The sequence below is a fragment of the Hippoglossus hippoglossus genome, chromosome 11 (assembly GCF_009819705.1).
Source record: "Hippoglossus hippoglossus isolate fHipHip1 chromosome 11, fHipHip1.pri, whole genome shotgun sequence".
Taxonomy (NCBI): Eukaryota; Metazoa; Chordata; class Actinopteri; order Pleuronectiformes; family Pleuronectidae; genus Hippoglossus; species Hippoglossus hippoglossus.
In genome coordinates this window covers 5,076,209-5,101,357 of record NC_047161.1, presented here as the reverse complement: position 1 = coordinate 5,101,357, position 25,149 = coordinate 5,076,209, and the positions used below count along the sequence as shown (strand labels likewise).

Genomic DNA, 25,149 nt, shown 5'->3' with positions numbered 1-25,149 from the left:
TCCAGAACAAATCTATTTAGAGAGATAAGAATGTCGATTGGGCTCTTTAACGGCATGAGCCTGCATCCGAAACAGCCTGGGACGGCCGGGGATGCCCTTTGCTTACCTCAGCGGCACAAAAATAATCATTGTGTGCCTAATCCAAAGAAACTAAAGGTTCAAAAGTGGGACGTTGAAAGTATGTGTGAAGCACAGGCAGGATTATCATACAGCAAATATGAACGAGTGAGTGTGTCAAAGAGAATATGTTTAATTTAAGAAAATAAGTCGGTGCCTGTGCAGTCGGAGCAAGGAAATAAAAACTCAAGGTAACGACAGCTGGAGTTAGATTAGATCTTTACACTGTGGTCACGCAAAACCTCAACCTTGCCAGAAATTCAAAACACAAAAACATCTCATCTCTTCCCGCTTGATTGAAATCTATTCCTCCAGTCCTCGGAGAAAAACCCACACGGCCCACTCCAGGTACACACTCCTCAAGATGGAAATCTCATAAAGTGAGACCCCTGTCATCACGGGAGAATTCTTCAAATTGGACGTGGCAACGCGCTTAATGCTGCCTGATGTCGGGAAACACTTGAAACCTGTGTTCTTTTCTGCAGCGCCGGTGCAAGGAATGGGAAGGGTTGAGGCAAAAGGCTTTTAAGCTGCAGAATCACATCCCTTGCTTCGTCATTCCAAAACGTTTCGCAACTAAAGGGACCTCTTATCAGACGGAACTAACCATCCAGTGAAAACTGCAGAATTGGAGATGTCAGAGCTTCTCCCCTGAAGCCAGCTCTTGCTTGGAACTGTGTGGAATTTGCAGTAGTTTTCCACATCTGAGAGGGCCAAGCATCTGCCATAGTTTGAGGCCTGTTATCATTAACCCCCTGAAAAGAAAACAGAAACCTTCGCCCCCGCAATACACAGGGACAAAGCGTCAATCAGTGGAAAGTCTGCAATGAGGAGACAATGACGAGCCATACATTTGGGTTTGGAAAGAATTCGCAATGAGAAAAGTCTCACCGCAGACTCGCATAACTGAATTTAAAGGATTGAAGTGCTTTGAATGAATCAATCGACATATTGTCCTCCCATTGTACTACGGCATAATGGCTTATGTTTCATTCACACTTTGTGTGTAACTGCAACTCAAAACGTATATATTTTTCTTATTCTCCCTTTTTCTACTTACAGCGATTATGTTTGCAGGCTGCACAGATTGTGTAAGAGTCAACGGTCACACTAGTAAAAAAGGCTGATGCTTGTAGGCTACAGCAACAACAACATGCTAACGTAATAAATCAAACGTTATGGTGTTTGGTAGTAAAACTGTATAGCATGTAGTCGTTAGCACTGCTGTAGCCTGCATAAACGTAGCTTTACACATTTGCTAATGGAACAGTAGACTCATGCACAATGTCTGTGTAGCCTGCAGAGTGAAAAACACACAATCACTAAATATGGAGAATATGACCACAAGCTCTTTTAGCAATAAACGTACAAGTTATCTAGCCGTTATTAGTTTTGCAGGTATAAACCAAAGTCCTGGACAAATTAAATAGGTCTGAATATGTTGTGAGCTTAAGGTTAAAGGATCATCACTTAGAATAGAGCCCGATCAAAAATCGTATCATTGTGATGCTCTAGGAATAGTCAGGGGATCCTCAAAGTTATCAGGATTCATCCTCTGGAGACCATGAATGTCTTTACTTAAAGTTATGGCAATCGATCCAGTAGTTGCAGTTTCGTCCGGGACCAAAGTGAAGTGAAGAAACAGACGCACCAACATTTCCTCCGGCTAAAAATAATTTGTTCAGCTATTTGCAGATTCCTTTATTTTTCCGCCTGTTTTGCATCAACACTAAATATGCTACTTCACCTCGCACAACCAAAGGATTCTACAAAAGCACATCCAGTCCCCTGGATGTTTTTGAGTTTCCCAGCTACAACGAAATGCTGTAGTGAACACAGACAATTGTTTTTTTCCTTTCATTTTGCTGGCTGCGTGTTTCCTTGGCCGGAAAAAACCTATTACTCTTACTCTCTGGCTGCTTGTAGCAATGTTACCTGTAGTTCTGTTTCTCGCTGCCAATTTGGAAGCGGTCGTACAGAGAGAAGGCCTGGTGTCCGTCCCAGTCTGTCAGCTCCACACGCAGAGCATACTGCCGCTGACTGGTCAACTGGTAAACGTATTCGTTCCCCAGCCAGTGCTCTGCGGCCACGCTCCCAAAACCCTGCAGAGACCGAAGAGAAAAACACAGTAATCAGCGTGGACATACCATCGAAATGTGTTTTTGTCCGTCACTATCTCTTCTCATTTTTCCAGAATGATAAAATCTCAGCACTGGAGGATTGTGGAATGGATGAGAAGGAATTTTTTTATTGATTTATTTTTTGGACAATCAGAAATAAGATCAGAACAAACAGATCATATCTAAAAATAAATAATGTGGCTGTTTATGCAACGGCAGAAATGTTTAGCATCCTATCGTTCTTCTTCAATCCTCCAGACTGAAAAAGACAAACACATACCTCACATTGTGTATTTCAATGTATTTTGTACGCAGGTTTTTTTCAAACACGCTTTATCCATCATGTGGATAGAAGCACCTATCCGTAAAAAGTGTGTAAATTGGTACCAGCTGTAATGGACGCACACCTTTTTCCATCTCTGCCAAGTCACACATGTTAAACTCATTATTACCTTAAGACGTCTTTCCCAAAACATACACTGCAGGAAGGGACACCACTTCAAACAACTGCAAAAGTCGGTATTTGATCAGAGTGGCTGGCGGTCACAGGCAAAGTGCTTCTGACAGCAGCAGATTGCCGAGGGGAGTAGCGCCAAGCGGGATGACATTACAGCTCTGACAGGACGGTCTGGGTCGCTCCATTAAAGACGGAGAAGGAAGGAGGGTGAAGCGGAGAGAGTCAGCGAGAAGTCTGTGTTTGTGTTGAGCGTGTGTGGTGATGAGGAATGGGAAGGAGGGAAAGTAAATATGGGGCATTCCTCCGGGCTGAGGCATGTCCTGCCGAGTGGGTGGAAGTGAAAGTAGCCGGGGCCCATAATAGCTTTCTCCCCTTTTTATTTTCTCCCCCCTCTCTTTCTTTCCCTGCAATTGATCAGGCTCCTGATGAGATGCTCCCTTCTGACTGGCTTTCAGCTCGTTCCAATGCCTCCTACAGCGATCGCGGCTTTTCTCCAGAACCCAGGCTGGAGAAAAAGCTCGGAGTCAAGCTCTGTTGTTGGTTTCCCGTTACATGTTTCTGGGGCTTCGTGATTCTTCACATGCAAACCTGATCCACATCGATCAGCTCAGAAAAGATGAGGAGCTGCTTCATCACGTTGTTGAGCTTGAATCCCTTTTTGTATGAAAATAAGTAATTGTCAGCGTTGATCAGTGTAAATCTCAGGAACTGCTGCACGTTCAAAATCTCAAGCTATTGAATTACCAGCAGCATTATTTTTAGCAACCTTTCAAATGTTTATTCAGTTCGGCATTTCAACAGTTTTAATCCAAAGTATTTCAACAGATTACCCAGAACACTTCTAATGTAAACTAGTTTTCACGGATTCATTTGCTACACGTGATGTTTGTGTGTCGAGCATCTCAGGTTGATGAGCAGCTCACTGGTTAACTGCACATCTGGGGCACCCGGCGAGGAATGTTCTTCACATTATACAGAAGACTTGTGCAGCAGTGCCTGTTCTAAATACGCCTGTTTGATACCCTGTCCAAAAACAAACTGTTCCCTCTATGTTTGGCCCTCTCGTCCACACACAGATGTCCATGTGCGCAAGTAAACTGAGCCTTTGGAGACATCTGAGGACATCACAGCTTCTTCACGCGTGTCTACTGTTGGTTTGTGTAATGAGCATGTGCCAATTGGGGCTTTTTTTTATACTAATACAAGTTTAGGCTAAATTTAGCATCACTGCACCACATTACCGGCATTCACAGGTGTCTGCTTTCCAGAATATTACCAAAGTGTTCTTCTCTGGTATATGACGGATCATCCATACACACTTTATCACCACCTACTGGGGCTTGTTTGAGTATTCATAGTTTATTTGCGTTCTCGTCTGGATGAAGATCACGGAGCTGTGCCCCTGCTGCTGCACACAGGGCTGTTCGCTTCTTTGTAAGATGGCTGGAGCTCGACTCAGTCCGCAGAGGTCGTCCCTTAGTTTGACGAGTTCCCGCCCCTCCTGCTACAAAGCCCTGTTGGTCTGTTTATTCAAAACATATTAATATTGAACACGTTCAAATTGCACCATCGCGTCTCCTTGGCCCCCCCCCCGGCAGCACACCTGCCAAGTTTGAAGTAGATGTGATGAACGGATTTTTAAACAAATTGTGAAGATAAGAGATTTCTCGCATTATACTAACATGAAAGATTGAGTTGTTGAACATAATCTCCTGCGATTTGCTGTCTCTTAGTAATGTAATTGCAAACATCAGATATCACTTGAATACGTGCACTACACCCCTGTTGCCAAAACAGTCTCTGCGGTCCCATAAAGAAACAGAATCGCAGCTTTTTTACTGAAAAGTTTACAAATCCTCCCAGTACATTAAATCAGTGAGCATGAGCCTCTGAGGGGCCGAGAGCGAGAAAACACAATAAAAGCCCATTGATCACGTCCAGTCTTCTCGAGGAGACCGACGGCCACACTCGACTATGAGATCAGCAGTGGACTGTAAAAATCAGCTATGAGTGTCCCCTCATGTGCTGTAAAGCCCCTCACGCACTGCGTCTGTCCACCTGTTTCCAAGCTGGAAGGTCCGTCCACTTCTGACTTATAGAAACTTACTTTCTCAGCCTCAAACGACCTTTAATTTATTCCCCTGTGTTCTGTTTCCTCTTCCATTAACTCCCCGCCTGTTCTTTTTTTTCCTTCTCAACAATTAATCTTCCTCCTTCTACCCCAAAGTAGCGAGAGCCAGGTCAGTTTGACAATCTCTCCCTCCTGTTCCCAAATGTTGTTTAACAGCTGATGTGGACATTTCTTATCGAAATAGGACCATAATTACTTATGTAAGTGCATCACAGAGTTATTTGCTTTAGTTGGTTTCACCGTGAAAGTTTCTTGGCTCGTGCTGTGCCACAAACATGATGGTAAACGGTCCAGCAAGACCAGCAGAGAAAGGGAAAATAATTAAACTGGAAACATAGAGCGTATTGCATCCGAAAGAAGTCAAACAGTTCGTTCAACAATAAACTGGGGAAGGTAAACACAGGTGACTTACACGGCAAACACCAGCAGCGCAACTGCTAGTAACAATAAACCCAATTTAACATCTAAACTCAGCTTGGTTTAGGCTTAATGCAAATACGCATACATGGTTATGTCTCGATGACAAACAGATGAAACACCGGGAACCGGGATATAGAGACTAAACAAATGTGTGTGTGTTTGTTCTTTATTTCAGATTTAGGTAATAATTTCCTGTTGGACGAGAGTAAGAATAACAGTATATCACTGGATCTCCGTCTGAGGAGCGCAGCTGATCTCAGACACTGTAGACGATATTGCGAACACAATAACAACATGGGGAGGTATCGCTGAGGAGGAATCACATCTGGCTGAAACGTACCAAATGGTCTCGGACCGGTGGATCCTGCCTCTGTTTTCAACACATTCAATGGCCAGATCATGTATTCTGTTTGTCATAATCCTCGAGGAACGAGACAGGATGTTTTTCTTATCGCACAATTTCGTAATTTAGACATAATGGATATAGATGAGTGTCTAGACGCCGGGAGAGTGTCTCTGTCCGTTCATTTGTCTTGACTCACCATCTTGTACTCCTTCCACGTCCTCTGGAAGTCCATGCTGCCGTCTTCTCTGCGCTGGATGACCGTCCATCCACCGCCGGCTGTTTCCATGTTGCAATAAACCTACACGATTAGAAAGAGGAAGGAAGGAAAAGTTAAAAAAGATTAATTAAACACAAAGAGGACTCATAGACTGTAAATTAAGATGGACGACATGATGGCTCCCCAAAAGTGAAGCCAAATCATGTTGATCGTCTCCTGGTGGCTGGCTGCAGTAAAGTTCACAAACCCCACCTGCTCCATGTTAGTGGATGGGACATGGGCGACTCTAAAAAGTCAAAATACACATCAAATAAATTCGTTTTTTCTGGTAAGTCTGTTTTGAATTCGTCATTTGATGCTATAAAATGAGGTGAAACATCCTGATTGACAGCTGAGACAGACTCGTAATTGGTCGAGTGTGTGTATCTGCTGGAACTTGACCCCACACCACGATCACTGCTGCACAGAGTCTGGCTCAAGTATGGCGGCCCCCGTATCGGAGATATTTTGGCTTCAGAAAGGGTAGAAAGTGGAGACGTGTCTTCCATCTTTATTTACAGTCTATCAGAGGATTTATAGGTTTCAAGATGTAATTCAACCACAAAGGTAATGAATTCAATATCTAACATGACTCTCTGTGGCATTAACAAACACTGAAGGGTCATTTGGAGAATTATTCGGGTTCAGACGCTCCCTCTTCCAAGCCTTCACGATGAATCATCTCTGGGAATGCGACGTATCTGTGTCCTCCTCAAACATAATCAGTGTCTCCTTATCCCTCACCGACTCCCCAGAGATGTTCCTCATCAGACGGCTTTGTTTCTGCCGGATCAAAGTGGGGGTCCGGGCTGGACACATACCAGCAGACACCTGGGTATAATGTGGCCCTTAACCTTGGACCTCAGTGTGTGTAAGCTGATAAGGCAGGGCTGGTGCTCTATCTGCAGCGTTGCTCTTTGTTTTGAGGAGGAGACCCCAGGGTGGAGTGGAGAAGGTCTCTCACCTCAGCCAGCGCACACAGCTGAACACACACTAACCCAGCCTGGGTATAATTAAGGAAGTACCCCTGACAGAATCATTTTCCCCAGGACTGGCTCATCATTCATGGTTTACGTGCACAAAAAAGAACACACACACACACAAACTATTACCTTCAACACCAATGTTTTCCCCGCAGTTAAGCGTAATTGCCTTTTTTGCAACATTTGAAAATGGCCGTCATTTCCCCTTTAGTCTTTTTATGAGTAAACTGAAAAATGTGCATGAAAACAGGTGTCCCGCTCCACATCTGTTCCAATAACCTCACCCCACCGCTCCACTCTCAAAGCTGCTGAGTGGATTTTAAACTGTCAGTGTTCCTGCAGCAGTTAGCAGCTATCGCTCACACTCATCTGTGGCTCTGATGTCCAAACTCAGAGAAAACAACCCACTGTGAAAGAGCTTCCTAGACGTGATGAAAAGACAGATATCCTCACATTACACTGGACCCGTTTGGCTGCGAGACGCTACAGCTTCTCACCTTTTTGGTCTCCTGGGTGTTGATCTGGATGGTGTAGATGGCGGTCTTATGGAAGCCGGCCAGGTAGAGGTCGGCACAGTCGCGGAACTTCTTCTCTTCGTCCGCAACCTTTGTGCTATTAGGAACAACTGTGGGTGCACATGGAATAATGAACACGGGTTTATTTTCTTTGTAGAATACGATGAAACTAAGACAGATTAAACACAGGAAAGCTACTTGTGCTCGCACAGATTGGAAACACATTCTGCTCATTCTCTGCTATGAAATGTAGAAATAGTTTTACTTCTGCAACTTTTTCTATGATAAGTAAAACGAGAACTAAGAAATAATCTTAGTCACTTTCCTGCTAAAAGTGAAATGAAAGAAAATCGACCGGGCGCCAGAAGCTAATTGGCTCAGCTCAAGGTTGAAAACATCTGCTTATGAGTCTCTGGAGCAAACCAGTTATCTAATCCATCCAAAATTCCAACAACAATAAATTGGGGTTTTACTGGAAATGACAATAGTTAGGTGCAGTAACTTCCTGGAGCCTCCTCTGGTTCTCTGGAAAATGTCGTACTGATGACAAAGCCATTTAGAAAATGTTTAGAGGGCAAGGCTAGTTGATCCCCCCCCCCCCCCCCCCCCGTGTCCAGACCTGATACACCAGCAAAATTAACAAATTGCATTGAAAGTTAAGCAACTAAAAAACTGCTTCCCTTCATACAACCTGAAATCAAAGTTGTAGAACGTTCTTTGAAATCACAATTCATCATATTCCTCATCTGTGAATATCTCATGACCACCAGATAAAGTCTGAGGGCGACTGACGTATTAACAGGACAGAAGCCGTTCATTGACTGAATGATTTTTCACTCTGAGGGAAGGCCTCAGATTCTGACACCACCAGCTGCATTCATTTCCATCTGCAGATAATTATGGCGGCACCATTTTTTAAACCAAGCAAAGGCGCTAAGGACAAAATGCTACAAGCTATAAATTTCAAGTTCCTGTTATAACAAGTGGTTTGTATTTATCTACCGAGCTCTCGTTACGTTGACGAGAATTCCTTCAGATCCCCCCCCACTCTCTCCTCTCACTTCTGTCAAATGAAGGCTTCCTCTCAGTTTTCACACAGTTGTTTTTATTATTGGAGTGGTGGAGGCGAGGAGGATGTCAGTGAGAAGTGAAAGGTGTCAGCGATCCTCCTGCCTGGGCTTTGATCGCTCCTCCTCAGGCCGGAGAACGTCCCGGTGGAAGCAGGGAGCTTATTTTGGGTGTGCTATCGGACCATTTTGACAAAGTATTAAGTGTCAGCAACAAGAATCTCCTGCTGGGACAGGTTGACAGGGCAGGCCCTTGCACACCGGACTCTAATACAACAAAGGGTGGCCCTGTCAGGTGGTAATTTACCCCAAGCCGGCGAGCAGCAGGGGGCATTTCGGGAAGACATCGTCAGAGGGGAACCTTCTGGTATCCAGCGTGGACAATTATTTCCCAATCGCTTTTGAGAGGAAGAGGTCTGCAGAGGGACGCTCCAGAGTAGGAGCGGCTCCCTTGAACAGCTTGCTGCCCAGCTCTACAAATATTATTTATGTCCCAATATTTATTTACAGAAAAATATTTTGTGGTTCAGTGGGGACTCGTATTCAGGAGGGGGTTCATGTGAAAAGACCAGCAGGGCTCCGGTGTTTGCATAAATCAGTGCCCTTGCCAAATGAGCCAAAATACTTGAGCTAAGAGGAGTGAATAATGGAGCTGAATGGACATCACAGCCCCCATGTGACTACAATCAGTCTACTGCTGTGGGTTGAAGTTATTCACACAAGCACCAATTAATTCCTCTGGTGTATTCATATATGAAGGATGCAAAGCACCACTGGTTCATTCCCACACTTCAGTTTATAACCATGATGCATGGTCCATGTGAAAAGGATCATGTGCATGAGCGAGTTATATGTGTTCGATAATGCTCATTTCATTCCCTTTCATGTTCTGCTTTGCAAAGAGCAGACACTCATTGCAGAACTGTTCTCAGGTTTTCTAACTTTTGATTAAACTTGAAAACTATAAGTCACAATTCTAACACTTCTACATGCGGCACTTATTTTATCGCACATCATTCACACTCTGACAGAACAGGGTTCACTTATCCTGCCTGTGAACAAGTCAGCATGCGGGCTGGATGCTAAACTGCGGGAGCCAGGGATTGAACCCCTGACCTGCATGTTAGCGTTCAACCTGTCCAATGCATTTTGTAGCCCTCATGTCCAGTGGATCATTTTTTTTGTTAGGAAAATCTAAATGTTGTAAATATATCTTACTTTTTACCCTCAGTAACAGCTTATGCATGATTACTGTCATGGTTCTGTTTAGACGATTCAGTGCACCTCTTACAGTTCGGAAAAGATCTTGGGTAAACACTGAAAAAGTCAAAACTGAGTTATGCATCGACTTTTTCAGTTTTCAGACAAAACCACAATCATTACCAAGTATTTAAGTTGCCTCAAATCTGACTCTTTCTCTGTGTACATACATCTCAACCTCTCTCTTATGAGCTCTCTGCAATATAAGATCGTGAGACTTCTCCAACTGGTGGAAAAAAGCCAATATGGAGTAAAAATGCATTTGCTAAAGTTTAATTTGTTGTCTCATATTATTCTCCTGGTCACTAAAGCATGGAAACAATCATGTGTTCGATAAGCAAGCCATTTCAAAATCTAATCTGGAGTGTGAAGTTCTACTTTTCTCTTGTGCTGAGGCATTAAACACTGCTAATGTCAAGTTTTTGGCTTTGCATGGAACCTTAAAATAATTACACTCTCTCCGACTCCTGAGTAAGCAGCTGTTAAAGTGATGAATGCCGTTCATTTAGAGGGATAACAGAACAATGTAAAACAAAATCATATTTAGCGGCCAGAAATTTTTACAGAGCGTTCCAAAGCTGAGGTCAATTACCGCTAATAGTGTGTGGCTCATTGCACCCTAATGAGGTTTAGGTAATGATTACAACCTAAACAAGAGCTCGGCTGCTTCATCTGGCCACATCAAAAAAAAAGATCTTCCCGACCCTCCATTTGCACCGCAACGGTTGAGAACCCAGTGGAAAGCTTCACGGATGGAGAAATGGAAAACAAAAAAGTCTCTTTCTGGAGATTTAGTGTTAAAACTCCCTTTTTCTAAGTATCTATCAAGTTTCCCCAAAGCAAAGTCAAAGATGATTTGAGTCCATGCTGTAGAGGAAATGCCCAGGCTCAGTTTTCAAAACACAAGTCTTACGCAAGCAGACGCCACTCAGATGCATGAAACGCTAACCCTCTCCTGAAATGAAAACACTAATCCATTCCTCAAATAAACAAAAGCCCTCCCCTGAATTCAGGAGAGAAAAAAGAGAGAGAGAGAGAGAGAGCTTTTCTGCCTCTGTGTTTTAGAGGCTATCGACAAAAACAGGGGCAGGGAGTCAGAGGATCGCTGAGATCTACCTACTCCTTCACCTCTTTTGGACAAGGCCTCCCCCGGGAGCTGTAACAGTTTGACTTATTCGGGCCGGGGTGAGGAAAGGGGAGACCTCTGACCCGCTCGCCCGCCTCAACCTTCAACACGGCCGGGGGAAGAGGAAAAGACCAACCACAGAGCAGCAGCGGTCACGTTCCATTTCTATCACCTCTCGTTAAGGCAGCCACCAATTACGGAGCGATGTATGGGCTGAGGTCTCCTGCTCCCCTGACCTCACCGTGGCAGACATGGTGGCAAAATAAAAAAGCTACACAAGTATAATTTAAAGTGAAATAAATCAAATTTAACACATTACAAAAGCAATAAAACAGAGACTGGTTGAATCGGGACTAAGTTGAATGATACATCAGGACGGCTCGGGCCAAGACGGTTCTCAATAGACGTCTAGTAATTAAATATAACATACACAGATCCAGACTAAACAGACGGAGTGCGAGTATGAGTCAAGGCCACCCGTCACATTTACGGCACGGAGCATTAAAATAACAAAAGGGAGCAGATGAATGATGAACACAAGGCATGTGTTAATCATGTGCAGCAGTCATCCGCTTGTGACTCCTACGTCCCTTCATGCCCCTTGTTGTTTCCTGTCTGATGGGAAACACCGAGACGCACTGTGGGGTCTCGAGGCGTCTCTGCAGGAAATCTAAAAAATGGAAATGAGGTTGCAACCAATCTCCAAACATTCACGTCAAATCTCCTGTGACCGACAGGATTTGAGGCCAGTGTCACGAAGAGATGGGTTTCGTTCTTAAACGGCTGAGACGGGGGTAAATGAGTTCACTGTGTTTGACCAGATATGAAAGGTTGCGCTGCTGCCGGGTCAAACGTTGAGCCAATGGATATCCTGCTCTGTTATTCAAGGGAGGAAGAGGCTCCGAGGAATAAAAATAAGCCTATTACTTCATGTTTGACATTTTAGTGAAGCTGTGTGCACGGTTCTGATTTAAGCGTGACAAGCTTGTTGCAGGAAAACAGCGCCATGCTGGTTTATGAGAGGCACCATACCTCTTTAACAGGAGCATACTGGGTTAGGATGAGGCTTTGTTTCTTTCTTCATGCTGCTTGCGATGATGCAGAATCTAATGGCCGGTGCATCCCTGTGTCTGTCAGTGTGGGGTACGGTTTACAGAACTGATGTTTTCACGAGGATCATAAAACCAAAAACTGACCAGAGGAAGTAACAAGTTGAGTGTTGCCTTGCACGGCCAATCCACAAACTTTGCTTTACACATTGTGGTCTGGCAAAGGTCAATGAGGGATTTTTCTTGGATTTGAGTTATTGCTAGTGGGGGCCAACAAAATTTGGATCGTTCTATAAGACTGACATGTGCTCTCCTCCAATGAAACATAAACATAAACTCCACGGCATGAACCGAGCCAGTGGATGATTAGTGTTTCTAAATTTTGCTTCAGGAAAAATTACATATCAAAGAATAAAAACAGTGCACTGAGCTGCATGCTAACATGCTCACAGTCACAATCAAAACATTTGTTTTAGGTAAAAACAATCACAAATCTCGACAAGCTGCACTGAGCTACATGCTATCATCCTGGTGTTTACTTGGTTGAATGTTTATTGTGTTTACCATCTTAATTTGGTAAGTATTGGAACATATTAAATGTTTTTGTTCTTTTTATACCATTTTCTGTACCAAATCTCATGATAATCCAATAATAAAAAAAAACAAATCTCATCCCACATTGGGGCTAAAAACAAAGTCTGACAGTTTCATCCTCAGAGGAAAATGAATCACTCAATAGTTGGACTAATAAACTTAGTTAAAAGCACAGATGCAATATTGCCGATGCCATACACAGTTACTCACTGCAAATGAACACGGAATGGGTAAATCATGCTCCTTGATTTATTGGCTCTTAGTTTAACCTCAAATCAAAACCTTGCTTGTTGTTGTCATCATCGTCTAAACCATTCACAGAATTTCAGTGATTGGTTTTGAGCAGCTGGATCAACTCTCAGCGGCTCTGCCAGGCTATCGGACTTCTTCACCACCTCCAACATTCACAGACATTTCTAATATATTATGACTTTCTTCATCTCCATCCTCAGCACTAGACAATTGCCAAGAAACTGCTGTTGAGTAAGAGCATAGTCACACTGCTGAAAAACGTCCAAACCTCATCTCGACATGCAAGACTTTAACTCCGTTTAGCTTACCTCCATCTTTAGAGCAGAGGTTGAGCAGGTTGTGGACGGTATCCATCATCTCCTGCTGCTGTCTCTGCAGGGCTGTGCTGTTTCCCGTGGCGCGGCTCAGCTGGGTTTCGAGCTCCCGGATAACCCCGCTCTGCCTCCCCACCAAGGTCTGGAGGCTTCCCTTCTCCTGCTTCAGCGTCTCCAGCTCCTCGTGGTGCCGCGTCTCCATCTCCAACATCTTCTGCTCCATGAGGCTGGGGGAAAGGAATAGAAATCAAGAAGGGCATCCTAATTTTGCAGCAGACCCCTTTCAATTCCGGAACAAATCAATCATATTCCTTTAAACATAGTTAGAAATCTATTGCAGATACATGTAAACTTTTAATTTCCCTACTGAATCGACATTATATCCGCTACATACATACGTAGTAGTTACAGCAGCCTTTGTTGCCTTATATGTTACCGTAGTGCAGCTGAAATAATCCTACCAACCATTAAAACTACATTTAAACACTAGATCCGGATTCTTTTTTAGATCTGCACACACTCATAGATATCAGCCCCCTATATAGACCAGATTTTTTCATCAATATCAATGAATCATTCCCTTGGAAATCAGTGGAAATCTCCAAAAACTATTCTTTCTTGTCCCATGTCAAGTTTCACTGAAATCGGTTCAGACTTGCGTAATCCTGCTGACAAGCAAATCAACGACCCAATGGACGAGGGTGAAAACAATATTCCTTCCCCGTTCGCACTAGCTCTTTGGTTCTGATGGCCACCGCGAGCAATTGCGGTTAAAATGTGGTGATACACACCCAAGACAGACACACACAGACGCTGACGTCTATAGGTTTGGTTGCTGTGTTCCCTGCAGAGTATAAACAAACCCTTCATCGCGCAGACCCCAGACAAATCCCAGGTAAGTGAATAAGCACTTACACACATAGTGTCTAAACTTTACCATTACACAATTTAAAGCCTGAAAGACGATACGAGCTGACATTAAATTCATTAACTAATCATATCTTTCCCATGATTATAGACCTGGTAAAGGGAAAAAGAAAAAGATGACATGTATAAGATGGAAAAACGTCATAATAGCTGAAGCTTAGGGAAATTTCCCTCAGAAATCTATCTGCACAGACCTCGAGAGAAACTTAAAAGTCGGAATCAGAAACTCTGCTTTCAATTGGTTCTCTATTTTTTTCTAAGTGATTGCAGAGGAGTCTCTATGGAAACCGTAACGTGAAATGTGGACCAAACCCTTTTAAACATTTATTACAGTCCCACAGGACCAATCACTGTGAGCAACAAGCTTTTCTTTTTTTAACTTCTTCATTTTGCAACAAATGCACAAAGGGCCAACTTGGAAAGCTCAGTCTCATGGATTTCAGACTGATTTACTGAACATCACAGACAATACAAGTCAATATCACGCAGCTATTTATACAGCTGAAAATGACTTCGGAAAATTGATGATTTAAGTCGTAGTCAATGAAAGCCAGTAGCAAGCTTTTCGATTTCCCACACAGAACAGCAGCAGTAAGAGTATAAAACATTTTAAAATTGATGCATCATCTTTGTTTTCTCCAGATTATCTTTGTCCAGTGTTTTATTTGGACGCTGTGTCGTCTGTTTACCTGTTCTTGTCATGCAGCTTGCTGATCTCGTTGGTCTGGACCATTAACTCCTTCTCCAGCTTATTAGTGGAGAGAGAATTTTCCAGCATCTGGATCTCGAGCCTCGACGTCTGATTCAGGACCTGCCACGAAAAGAAATGTAAAGAATACAAGAATAACAAAGATGATATTATGCTTACTATGTTAGCTGCAGTTAGAGCTAATATCATGCACATCTGCACCCGAACCCTGAGGAAACGCCGGAAACATTGAGCTATATTTAAGGTTTCTTTAGACACTGGAGGAAAAAAACCCGGGCACACATATAAACCATCAACTTTGTTTTCTCTTTGTCAAGTGTTCACCAAACACATGGTAATACTTAGGGAGATACTAATCTCTGCTATGATTAGCTTTTTTTAAACTTTGCAAACAGTTATCTTCGTAGTGCTTAAGCAAAAAATGACTGACCACTAACTTTACAACTTTCCATCACCTCCTCCTAAAACTCCTCCATATAATCACTGAAAGGAACCGGTGCCAAACAACTCAAGAGAAAGGGACAGGCATTTATACAGCTATTGACTTTGGCCGACTCTGTAACCTTCCCGGGCCGGTTGAGTGTGGAACGGCTGGGTTAATGGAGCGCTGGTTGGATCCTCTTAGCGGTAGTGCGTGTGCACGAGAAAGGGAAAGTAAAGAGCGGGACAGAGGAACATTTGTTGGACCTCGTGCGCTCCAGAGTGTTTAATAAGGTGTCACCTGCGTCTCGACGTCAGTCAGCTTGCGCGTCTGTTCAGCTGTCTGAGAAAGGAGGTTCGTGCCCATTTCCAACATGGCCGCCGTGTGGTTGTGGACGGCGCTCTGCTGCAGCTGGGCCATCTCCGTCTTCATGCTCTCTTTGATGTAGTTTTCAATCTGCGCCAAAACAAAACAACAATATTGCAAAAAAATGGTTAGATTCATATCGAGATTCCTGTCAACCAAGTTGTTTAAATCTATATTGTTAAGGTCACTTATTGGAAAAAGGTTTCCTATCTACATCTGAAGAAAGGCACAAACGTAAGTTGTCCGTAATGTGAGTAGCAGTAAAGTGAAGAATGGGTTTAGTCGATACCAACACAGCCAGATGAATGTGGTTAGAGGCCGAGATGATCAGATTTACCCTGAAGCCCCCGAGAAACAACTCTTTCATCCTTATCTCCAAACACAAATGGATGAGGAGATGGAGAAAGAGGTTGAGGTTGGATGAGATTCTTCATTTGGATCAACTACATGGGTCATTTGTGCAGTGAGCTTAGATTTTTTTCTAATTCACCCTATTGTTCCTATATTTACTTTCTTCTCCTTTGTCTCCTTGAGTCTTACTGTGTATTCCATCATCGTGTTACCTCGGGTGAACTTTAGCAATAGAAGTTTTTTTGTGTGTACGACTTTTACAAACACATTGAATATAACATTGAATAAAACAGACGGAGATGATTCAACACTCGGCCAGTGGGAGAGAATCTCAACCACTTGATCAATAAAATGTGTTTCGCCGAGTTCGGCTCTGGCTCATCAACGGACTGTAACGGCCATTTTTCTACAACGCATCAGCCAAGACAAATTCGTGTCAACACATTGCATGTGTTGGTGTCCTAAGCAACAGTTCCTATTCTGTAGCTGTGGGATACACACACACACACATACAGAAACTGCCTAACTTAGATAGAAGACTTTACAATGTGCAGCACAATTCTCCCCCTTTTACAGTGTAGTTTTTGTACAGTGTATCAGATGTTAGGGAATAAGTAATGATACTATGGGATACTAATAAGAGTAAGTAACGATAGAAGTGTGGGTGAAGATTAGGTCATGTGTTTTGTAGCACTCTAAAAACTAAGTCTAAACACTAGGTCCTTTCCTTGTATATTTGGCATATTTAGGGTAAATTTGTGCTTCTACTTTTAAACAAATAAGAGGTTCGAGAGAAAAGTGTGTTATCACAAAATTCTGGGTATGTTGCAAAGTCGTCACATCCTTGTGCAAACAGAGAATCTGCAGAGGCCTGCGTTTGTGCAGGTTTATGAGGACTGACACTATAGTTACACAGTGTGATTTTCTCTGTTAGGGAGTTCGGTAAATAGAAAAAAACGTTTTTAATGTTGAGGTTTCAACAGTAAATACAGCTGAACTGAAAACCAGGAGTGTTCACGTAAGGGTCAGGGCAGTTGCACATGATCGATTTTATGTCCTGTTACGGTTTAATGATCATGAGTGGTAAAGAACACTATACGGTAAGTGAAAAACCTACGTGCAATATCAAATTTAATATATGACACTAGGTGCCTATGAGTCATTTTATAACTATAAGTAACTTCAAACTGTTTCCACTCGACATGATGCCAAAAACCACAGGCAACATTAATACTCGTATAGTACAAGTTCACAGATCATTACTCCCTCATTCCTTAACTTTATAGCTTAGTTCCTTTTACATATGTATCAGTATGAACTGTACTGGCACGCTGTCAGTATGAGAATGACCCTGTAAATATTCACTGGTCGTTGCAGGTTAAACCAAAATCCACAGAAATCAGTTAGTGAAGCTCTAATTCATCTTTCCATCTTTCTGAAGGAACAAACGGAGAGAACGGCACTGCATGCCACTTAGAGGTGCATGCACAGCTGCAGCTGAAAGGTCCGAGTGTCTGCGTGGACTGTGACAACTTAATGGATGATAGCACCAAGTTAGAGATCCCTTATGCAAAAATATTTTGCTTCATTATGAAACTGGCAGGACAAATTAGAATATGATGGGTGAGCACAGCTTAGATAATTAATGAGAAACACTGTCCCCGTTATTAAGTTTGTCCTAATGACGAATGATATTCATCCTTGACTGCATAAAGTTTCTAAGACTGACAGAAGAATATTTCTGTCAATGTCTGTTGTTACAAATCTTGTCGATTCCAGTACAGTTCTAGCCTTAATGCACTTGCAGAGAAAGAGCATTTTTCCTGCTTTTATTAACAATAGATGTACTTCAAACATTTCAATCAATCCAAGACTGATAGACAATAAAAAGAGAAAAGTGACGGATCGCTTTTCTCTTCAAAGGAAACCACCAGTGATCAACGCAGATCTGCCAAGTGATATTCACTTTAAAATGCAATATCCTTTCTTGGCAACAATATCAAAGTTAAACGTTTTTTTTCAGGCCCGACATAATAGAGCTTCCCCTGACTGTGAACTACATGAGAGTGATATAAGTGTCACTTTCCATATAGCCTCCAATGGTCTGGCCTCAGGAATTGGAACGAAAACAAGGCGTCTGGAATCCACCGAGCTCAAGTAACGATGGATTACTCTCTCTGATGATGAACCATAAAACATGACTGTGGAAATAGCTTTCAGTCCATCTATCAACGTTAAATCTCTGAGCTCTCTGGATGGCGTGGGTTGCTTATTACACCTCATTGCTTTGGACACCTTACACGAGCAGCCTTGCACTTTACTGCTGAGGTAATTGTCTCGACTGTTTGAGGACGTTGATGGGATTTGCACAGCGGGAGTCACCTTGGCAGTGAAGGTGGTGAAGGGGACAGATGGCTGAGGAAAAACCTAAACCCAGCGAGCAATTCATGGTTTGTCTCTGAGGGAATTTGGCTGACTCATGGCTGGATCCTGGTGGGTGTCATAAATGGAAAGTACCAAGGGCAAAAAAAGATTACACAAACACGACCAATCATGTAAAATCATCACTTGAGAAGCTATAAAATATGTCTGTGTGGGTGTTGGGGGCATTTAGAGGGTTTCTAATCTCGACTCTGGCTAAATGCTGTGCTTTTCCAGGCAGTGACTACATGGAGGAACTATTGTCAACAATGAGAGCTTTGCTAGCACTGAAAACCAAATGTGTGTCATTTCTGAATGGGCTTAGGGTGGTGAAGTCAATTTGAGTGCATAATCAGAATGCTAAAGTGGAATTGCTTAACCCGAACTCTTTCTACAAGACCTCAGATGCTTATGTCAGCAACTGATTCACTCCAGAAGATATTGCAAATCAACCACTTTAATCAACTTCAACCTGGATCCGATTTATTTCAATTCATCACGCTGTTTTCAAGTGACCCAGTCAAAACACCAATGAAATGTCATGCGGTACTTTTCTGTAAATATTTCTCAAATTGGAATTTGACAAGAAACAGATTTCAGACCAGAAAACTCAGCTTAAAGGCTTTACAGTTTGGTGAGCTTCTACACGGATCCCACCAACACCGGGTTAAACTAAAAAAAAGTGGAGGTCACCGTTGACCTTACATTAATATCCCTTATACGGCAATGTTTACCTAGAAGTTAGCTGAGATTAGCCAACATAAGCCACTCGTCATACCGGACCCAGTGCTCTGTATTGCTTCTAAATTCAACTTTTGTTTAAGAAACTATGTGATAGTTCTTCTATCAAAAGTTACGGCTCAACTCCTCATGCGATCATTTCACTTACAAACTAGAAAGGAATTCAATGAAACACCACTTTCTTCAAAAATAACAATAAATCTTCTTTGTAGAGACTTATAAGAAACATTCCAGGGGGTTGAATAAACCAAAGTTCTGCTTTTAAAAACTACGACATCTAGCTTTTGGTTTCCAAAATCCCTGTTTGCTAAATTAGAGTCACATTAACACAAGTTAATGTTTCCCTCGGTGCAACTTTATACTGAGGAATAAAGGTTTTAAGTTGGTGTGTTTGGCACAGCCGGGCTTCATGTGGACTGCTTGTGACTTGCTAATGATGCTGCCTGTCATCTCTTCTATGGAAACCTATTAGTACTTTCACTGCACCCCTATAACCCAGCATGTACAGACGGATCCATTTAGACAGTTTATGAGGTACAATTTGCTGCTTATCACTAAACAAGCTGCTTTGGGCCGTCTAGCACATAAATATCAAGCTGTGTGACATCGAGCATGTCCCAGAATGGAGATTTTAAGAGCAAATGGACTCTATATCATGCAGAGGGACAAGTGTTTAGGTTACTGAATGAGCCGCACTGCATGTTCGCGTTTCCATGGAAGGCATCACAGACAAAAAGGCACGAAATCCATCAGATTAGATCCCCAACTTGCATATTCTGTAAACGATCCCGGTGTAGCTGCTAAATTGCCATCACTTGAGAGCCAAGAACAGAATAATCCCTCAAATTGGTACTCCCTGCTATCGCTGTTACAGATTAGAGCAAATGTTTACCACTTTTCTGACATTACCCATCCAGTGTTACTTCCATTCCAAAAGGGGGTGTTGATCTTTTTCTAAACAGCTGCCGTGACAGTGCTGAGAGACACTGAGGGGTTAGAGAACGGTGGGCCTGGACTGTTTAAGGCACTTACCGCTGCAGCTCTGCCTCGTCTCTGCTTATCTCTGACTCTGTGTGTGTGAGGAGGTGATGGTGTTACTCGGGAGGTCTGGCTTCTGGGATGCATCCCTTGCGCTCAGGGCCTGGATCCATTTCAGACTACTTTAATGGACAAGACCAATGCGGCTACAACCCATCCCCCAGATCAGCACCTCCTGGTGTCTCACAAACCACCTTGGGACCAACGCCAGCAAATACACTCGCGCCTTCTTATCACCCACTGACAATTAAAGGTGAATTTGACACCCCTGTTTAAAACCGGGGCCTGTAATTTGTTTTAGTGGGGCTTTAGGAGGACTTACCATGATTCACTGCACTGCCACTCTCCATTATAGATACGGTCAACCCCGATGTATCGCAGTAAGCTGTCTTACTCAGTCACTGGCTTGATTGTTTTTAAATCCACCTTGAAACAGTTATAAGGCCCTCTGCTTTAAACTCTGTCAAGATTAGGTGAGTAACAACTTGCACTGAACTCACAGTTGACCTCTGTGACCTTCACCCCGGTGGCCAACACCAGACGGTTACTCAATTGCTGCCACATTTCTTTCCTCACACAGAATTTCAGAAGAGACGGACTGGCCAACAGCTCCGGTGACATCACACAACAAATACAAAAAACAAGACATCCCCACGCTGTAAATACGTGAAACCTGAGTCTGAAATGAAGCTACAGCATTTCAGAGCATTACTTTAAGTAAAATGTATGTTAGCAGCTTAAACAGGTGATGTACTAACCCCTACATCTTCCCTTATCATACCAGTAAGGAATACTCAGGACACATGTCACAAGCAAAAGATCGATATGGAAAACATGGAAATAAACTTGAGAGCTGGTTAATTTAAATTTAACGTTTTAAAGTCATTTTAAACCAGCACAAATAGCTAATGGTAGCTAGCATCCTCTTTCTTAAGATTTGGAAGAAAATGGGCTTTTAGCTTGAAATATCCGAAATCTAGAACCCATTTTTTTAAATCGAGCGATAAATCTGCCATCAGCATCATTGTAGAAATCATATTGGGGCAAGAATGGAAAGCTTAACTTAGCGGTCAGTTTTTACCGTGATCAAATTCTATCATATTTGATAGAGCGGCTACGAGGTGGGTGGTCCGGCCTCGGCCTCATCTCCGCTTCTCTATCCGAACTGTTGACTCCAGGTCGCCCGAGCCAGAATAACTGACTGCCATTGGAAAACTAATCATGCTATTGCCAATGCTCCCCCCCTCCCCCCATCCCTCCTTTGGATCTTTCTTTCCTCTTTTTCCCCCTTTGTCTGTCTGTCAAGATGCTATTGTGTTGATGTCAATTGCGTTTCGATAGCACATTTCCAAGGACATAATGAAGACTGTGTACACAACCTGAAAACAAACCATGAGAAGCAACCATTCGTCTGTATAAATCACCGAGTAAATCACGGCGCTTGAGGTGCCCAAAGTCGTTTGGCAAGTGAAAGAGAACACCATTCTCCATCCTTCAAAGCTTTTCTGTCACAATGGTTTGTCAACAGGGCAGAAAATAAAAGAAAGTGAGAATATTTGGCTAATGGCGGAGTTTTCTAGCCTGGTTGATTGTTTCTTTGGAACATACAAATCAGAACTTCTGAACTGAGGTTAAGTGTTTTCGCTCAAATTGATTTTCCAGTAATTTTATTGAACGTGTGTAAACCAAAGGACCTTCTAAAACATTATTCAGCAGTGTTACAATTTCATATGTATTACAAATAGAAAAAAAAGTGAGTGGAAAATTGCGATGTGGTGACTTATGAGCTCTGTGCGGGCTAATCTATTTACAATTTACTTACAACAATAGAAACCAGGCAGATTGACCAAAACGTTCAGGATTCAATGCGAATGTTATTTGAAAACACAAACTGGCAGAAACGTGGCTCGAGTTGAGTCAAATTTGAGATATGACATTTATTTATAAGGTCAAATATCTAAACTGAAAAGAAACTGGATGTGCTGCTGTGGTTTTTGGTTTCCTATCGGAAAATAAACGGCCTGTTCAGAACATTTTAATCACAATCTCCTTTTACTATTATTATCTTCACTCTTCCACCCGGACACAAACACACAAACACGAAGACTAGCGTACCACCGCTTCAAGAAAACACCCCAAGTGAATGTCTCTTCGTAGCTTGAGAGAACTTTTTAAATCACGAGCCCTGACAGTGTTATGTCTACAGGACATACCGCACATGATTAACTTCAAGCCCAAGTGCAAGATGAAACGCAGAAAGTCCTCTGTATGTCTGTAACATGTAAGATAAGAGCCAATTTCGAAAGTCAGACGAGGTATACAAATTAATTTTTGACAATGGTGTTATGAAAAGCGTGAACTTCCCTCGACATCAGGAAAAGAAAAAAAAGATGGAGAAAATGAACTGGAGTTCTTCAGCACTGTGGGGCGGGTGTGAGCACATCCAACAGAAATGTTTGCTTTACTCTTATTGATATTGGGACGGTGGTGTGGACAGTTGCTTGTTTTTACGATTCAAAATTCGTTCCGGAAATGAATTCTCCGAGTTGGTCTAGACGAAGAAGATTTGGCTCTACTTCGCGACTATATATCCAGTAGTATCACATATAACTCAAATCCCCACATGGGGGGGAACTCTTTTAAAATCCGTCAAGAGAAGCATGACAACGATTACAAACGCGAATTTTGGAAAAAGCACGAAAAGGAGCAAGAAAAATGGGATTCAGAGTTTGAGCCAGAGCCATAACGACCCCTGTAAAACCTCCTGTTGCCCAATTGCCCCCCAATAGAATTAAGGGTCAAATCCAGGCTGTTAGCAGGCTTCTCATTTTAAGACTTTACGGGCTTTATAAAAACAAATTGCTAACCCGAGCTCGAGAAATTATAAGCAAAGGTATCTGGAAAACACATATCGTAAACGTATATCTAGAGATAACGTGTGTTAGAATGGCTAAAGTTAGGTATTGTGCTGAATCTAAGCTACAGTAAATTGGTGTAGTTTTCCAGATAAAGAAGCTCAGTTCAAGATAATATGAATTAGCAAAACAGTTAAGTCTCTATTCTCTCTCAAATATGTCTAATATAAAGTAACAGGTATTATTTTAACATCCTTTAGTAGTACTCACTGGAAGTTTCACAGTATTGTGTTTATTGTAAGAGCCATTAGACCTCAGACCCAGACAATCTTGACTCACACACTTTACTTAGTTATACATTTATTTCATGTCTGACTCATACCTCAAGCAGATGCAACGATCACTATCAGAGACATCACATTGGCTTCTTTCCATCTCAAATGAAAACAAATACCGTGAAGTAGAGCTTAGGCCTGAATGTATATTTTCACAAATCCTCCGGTTTCGGTCCTGCTCTCTTAAGTTAAAATAGCCCTTAAAATTACTCCGATTAATTATGCGTATCTGGCTGTATGGGAGAGAGGAAGTACTTGTATTCATCCAAGACATGGGAATGCGTAGCGAAAACCAAACAACCAAACAAACTCAGACCTGGCTATTCATCCAGTGGTCGAAAACAGCGAGTACCAGCAGAGAGGCAGTCGTCCAACATTAGAATCTCTCCTCGGGGACACATTCAGGCAGGAATGTGCCCGATGATGGCTTTTTGTGTCAGTCCCGCGGACCATGTCAGTGTGCCCCCTTTACCAAAGCACACAGAAAAAGCCCCACCATCCCACGGAGGAGGCGCTTACGTCCAAATATTTGAGATAGCATTCCCTTGCACCCTCTAAACATCACAGCAGGGGATCCTTCTGCCAGAAAGTTGTAGAAGTCGATGTGTAACGACATGTTTTTGTTTTAAGCTCAGCCATGACAGAAACATTACCACGCAGGCTGTTGTGCGTTAAACCTCCTAGCTGGGCAAAGCGTCAGGGAGAAAACGGTTCCAGGTCGGGTGCCAGCGCCTCCATCTATCAAGCCAAGTGTCTCTTCTCATCAAAATGAATGGGCGTTTAATGACAGCGGTTGTTTCCTTCAACGTCACGTTCGTGTTTATCTTTCATCCTAACATCTCACTTTAAACGAGGACTCCACGGTGTGTGAACCTTCCCCTGTAGTCGTCCAGGGTTACAATCACCACAGTGTTTGCCAGCCACAGCCTCACAGTTTCTCACATTCTCATTATATCGCTCTATCTGCCTGTGTTTAGCTCTCCCCCTCTTCTCTCCTTCGGTCCCTGCTTTCCTTTCGCTACGATCACCAAAGATGGACTGACGCTATCTCATCACATCCAGATTATGTTACTCATGACTCATTTTCTTTTCTCCCACTGTTGCTTTTGCCCGTGGCTCACACATCCTGACCTATATATCTTACCAGCGGCTGCATGAGGCACTTTAAAGCAGTGATGGTGGCACTTTACGGCAGTAAGGAGCTGTGTGTGTTTGCATATGTGCTTAAATTTCCTGTTAAGTGATGCTGATCTATCTAAACAAAAGTGATGAGCAGAGAGACGACGTGCAGTAGCTCCACCAACATCTCCACATGGAACTGCTTTAGTCTGACCTGTGGTTCACCACGGTGGCTGCAGACGAGGAAAATGGATGTTGCGGTTAATGCTAATGTGCAGTTCATCCAAAGCGACTGCTGTATCGCTGCCAGGCAATTTGCTATGTTTCTGCATTTTCATTGACCACTGTGATGTATTTCTTTCTACAAAGGCTGCAGGATAAATATATACGTGTGAATCGATAGTTAGATGAAAGAAACAAGGGAATCTGACAGAAAGACTTTTATTTGTTAATTGTTATTGAAAAGGGGAAAAGAAGACAATAAGAAAAGCTTAGAGGACACACATGATATCTTATGTATGATCCCTGGCCTTTGATACATCCAGATTTCTCTTGTTTTTGCATTTCTCTGGATGAAACGTACGGTTTAAATATGAAATATGTCGGTTGAAACACAGAGGGTGGATCAGATGACAAAAACCAGTGCAGCTAAATTGGTAATCATCCTGTCCTGACCACAAAGCAAAACATCCAGGAACATCACATAATTTCCTCGGACATAAACGTATGAGCTCAGATCGGTCGTCCTGCCATATCTGCACAGACCGTCCAGTAATCCTTGGCCGAGCTGAATGCTTCAGGTACTAAATGGACCTCGAGGTGAGGTTTTCCTTCTACGTTGTCAACTGTTGTTCCCCGA

The 25,149-nt window shown here is 42.7% G+C and overlaps 2 protein-coding genes across 2 annotated transcripts in view; both read right to left on the bottom strand.

Moving 5' to 3' along the window:
- LOC117770083 (double-strand-break repair protein rad21 homolog A-like) overlaps positions 1-25,149 on the bottom strand; it is a 951,093-nt gene that overhangs the window by 315,518 nt on the left and 610,426 nt on the right. The window lies entirely within an intron of this gene.
- Positions 1-25,149, bottom strand: part of angpt1 (angiopoietin 1) — a 48,267-nt gene that overhangs the window by 12,282 nt on the left and 10,836 nt on the right. Inside the window, exons 2-7 of the mRNA XM_034599138.1 lie at positions 15,365-15,520; positions 14,624-14,745; positions 13,002-13,234; positions 7,328-7,455; positions 5,788-5,889; positions 2,053-2,219 (exon numbers count right to left, since the gene is read on the bottom strand). Coding sequence (XP_034455029.1) covers positions 2,053-2,219; positions 5,788-5,889; positions 7,328-7,455; positions 13,002-13,234; positions 14,624-14,745; positions 15,365-15,520 — 908 coding nt within the window. The remainder of the gene's footprint in view (positions 1-2,052; positions 2,220-5,787; positions 5,890-7,327; positions 7,456-13,001; positions 13,235-14,623; positions 14,746-15,364; positions 15,521-25,149) is intronic.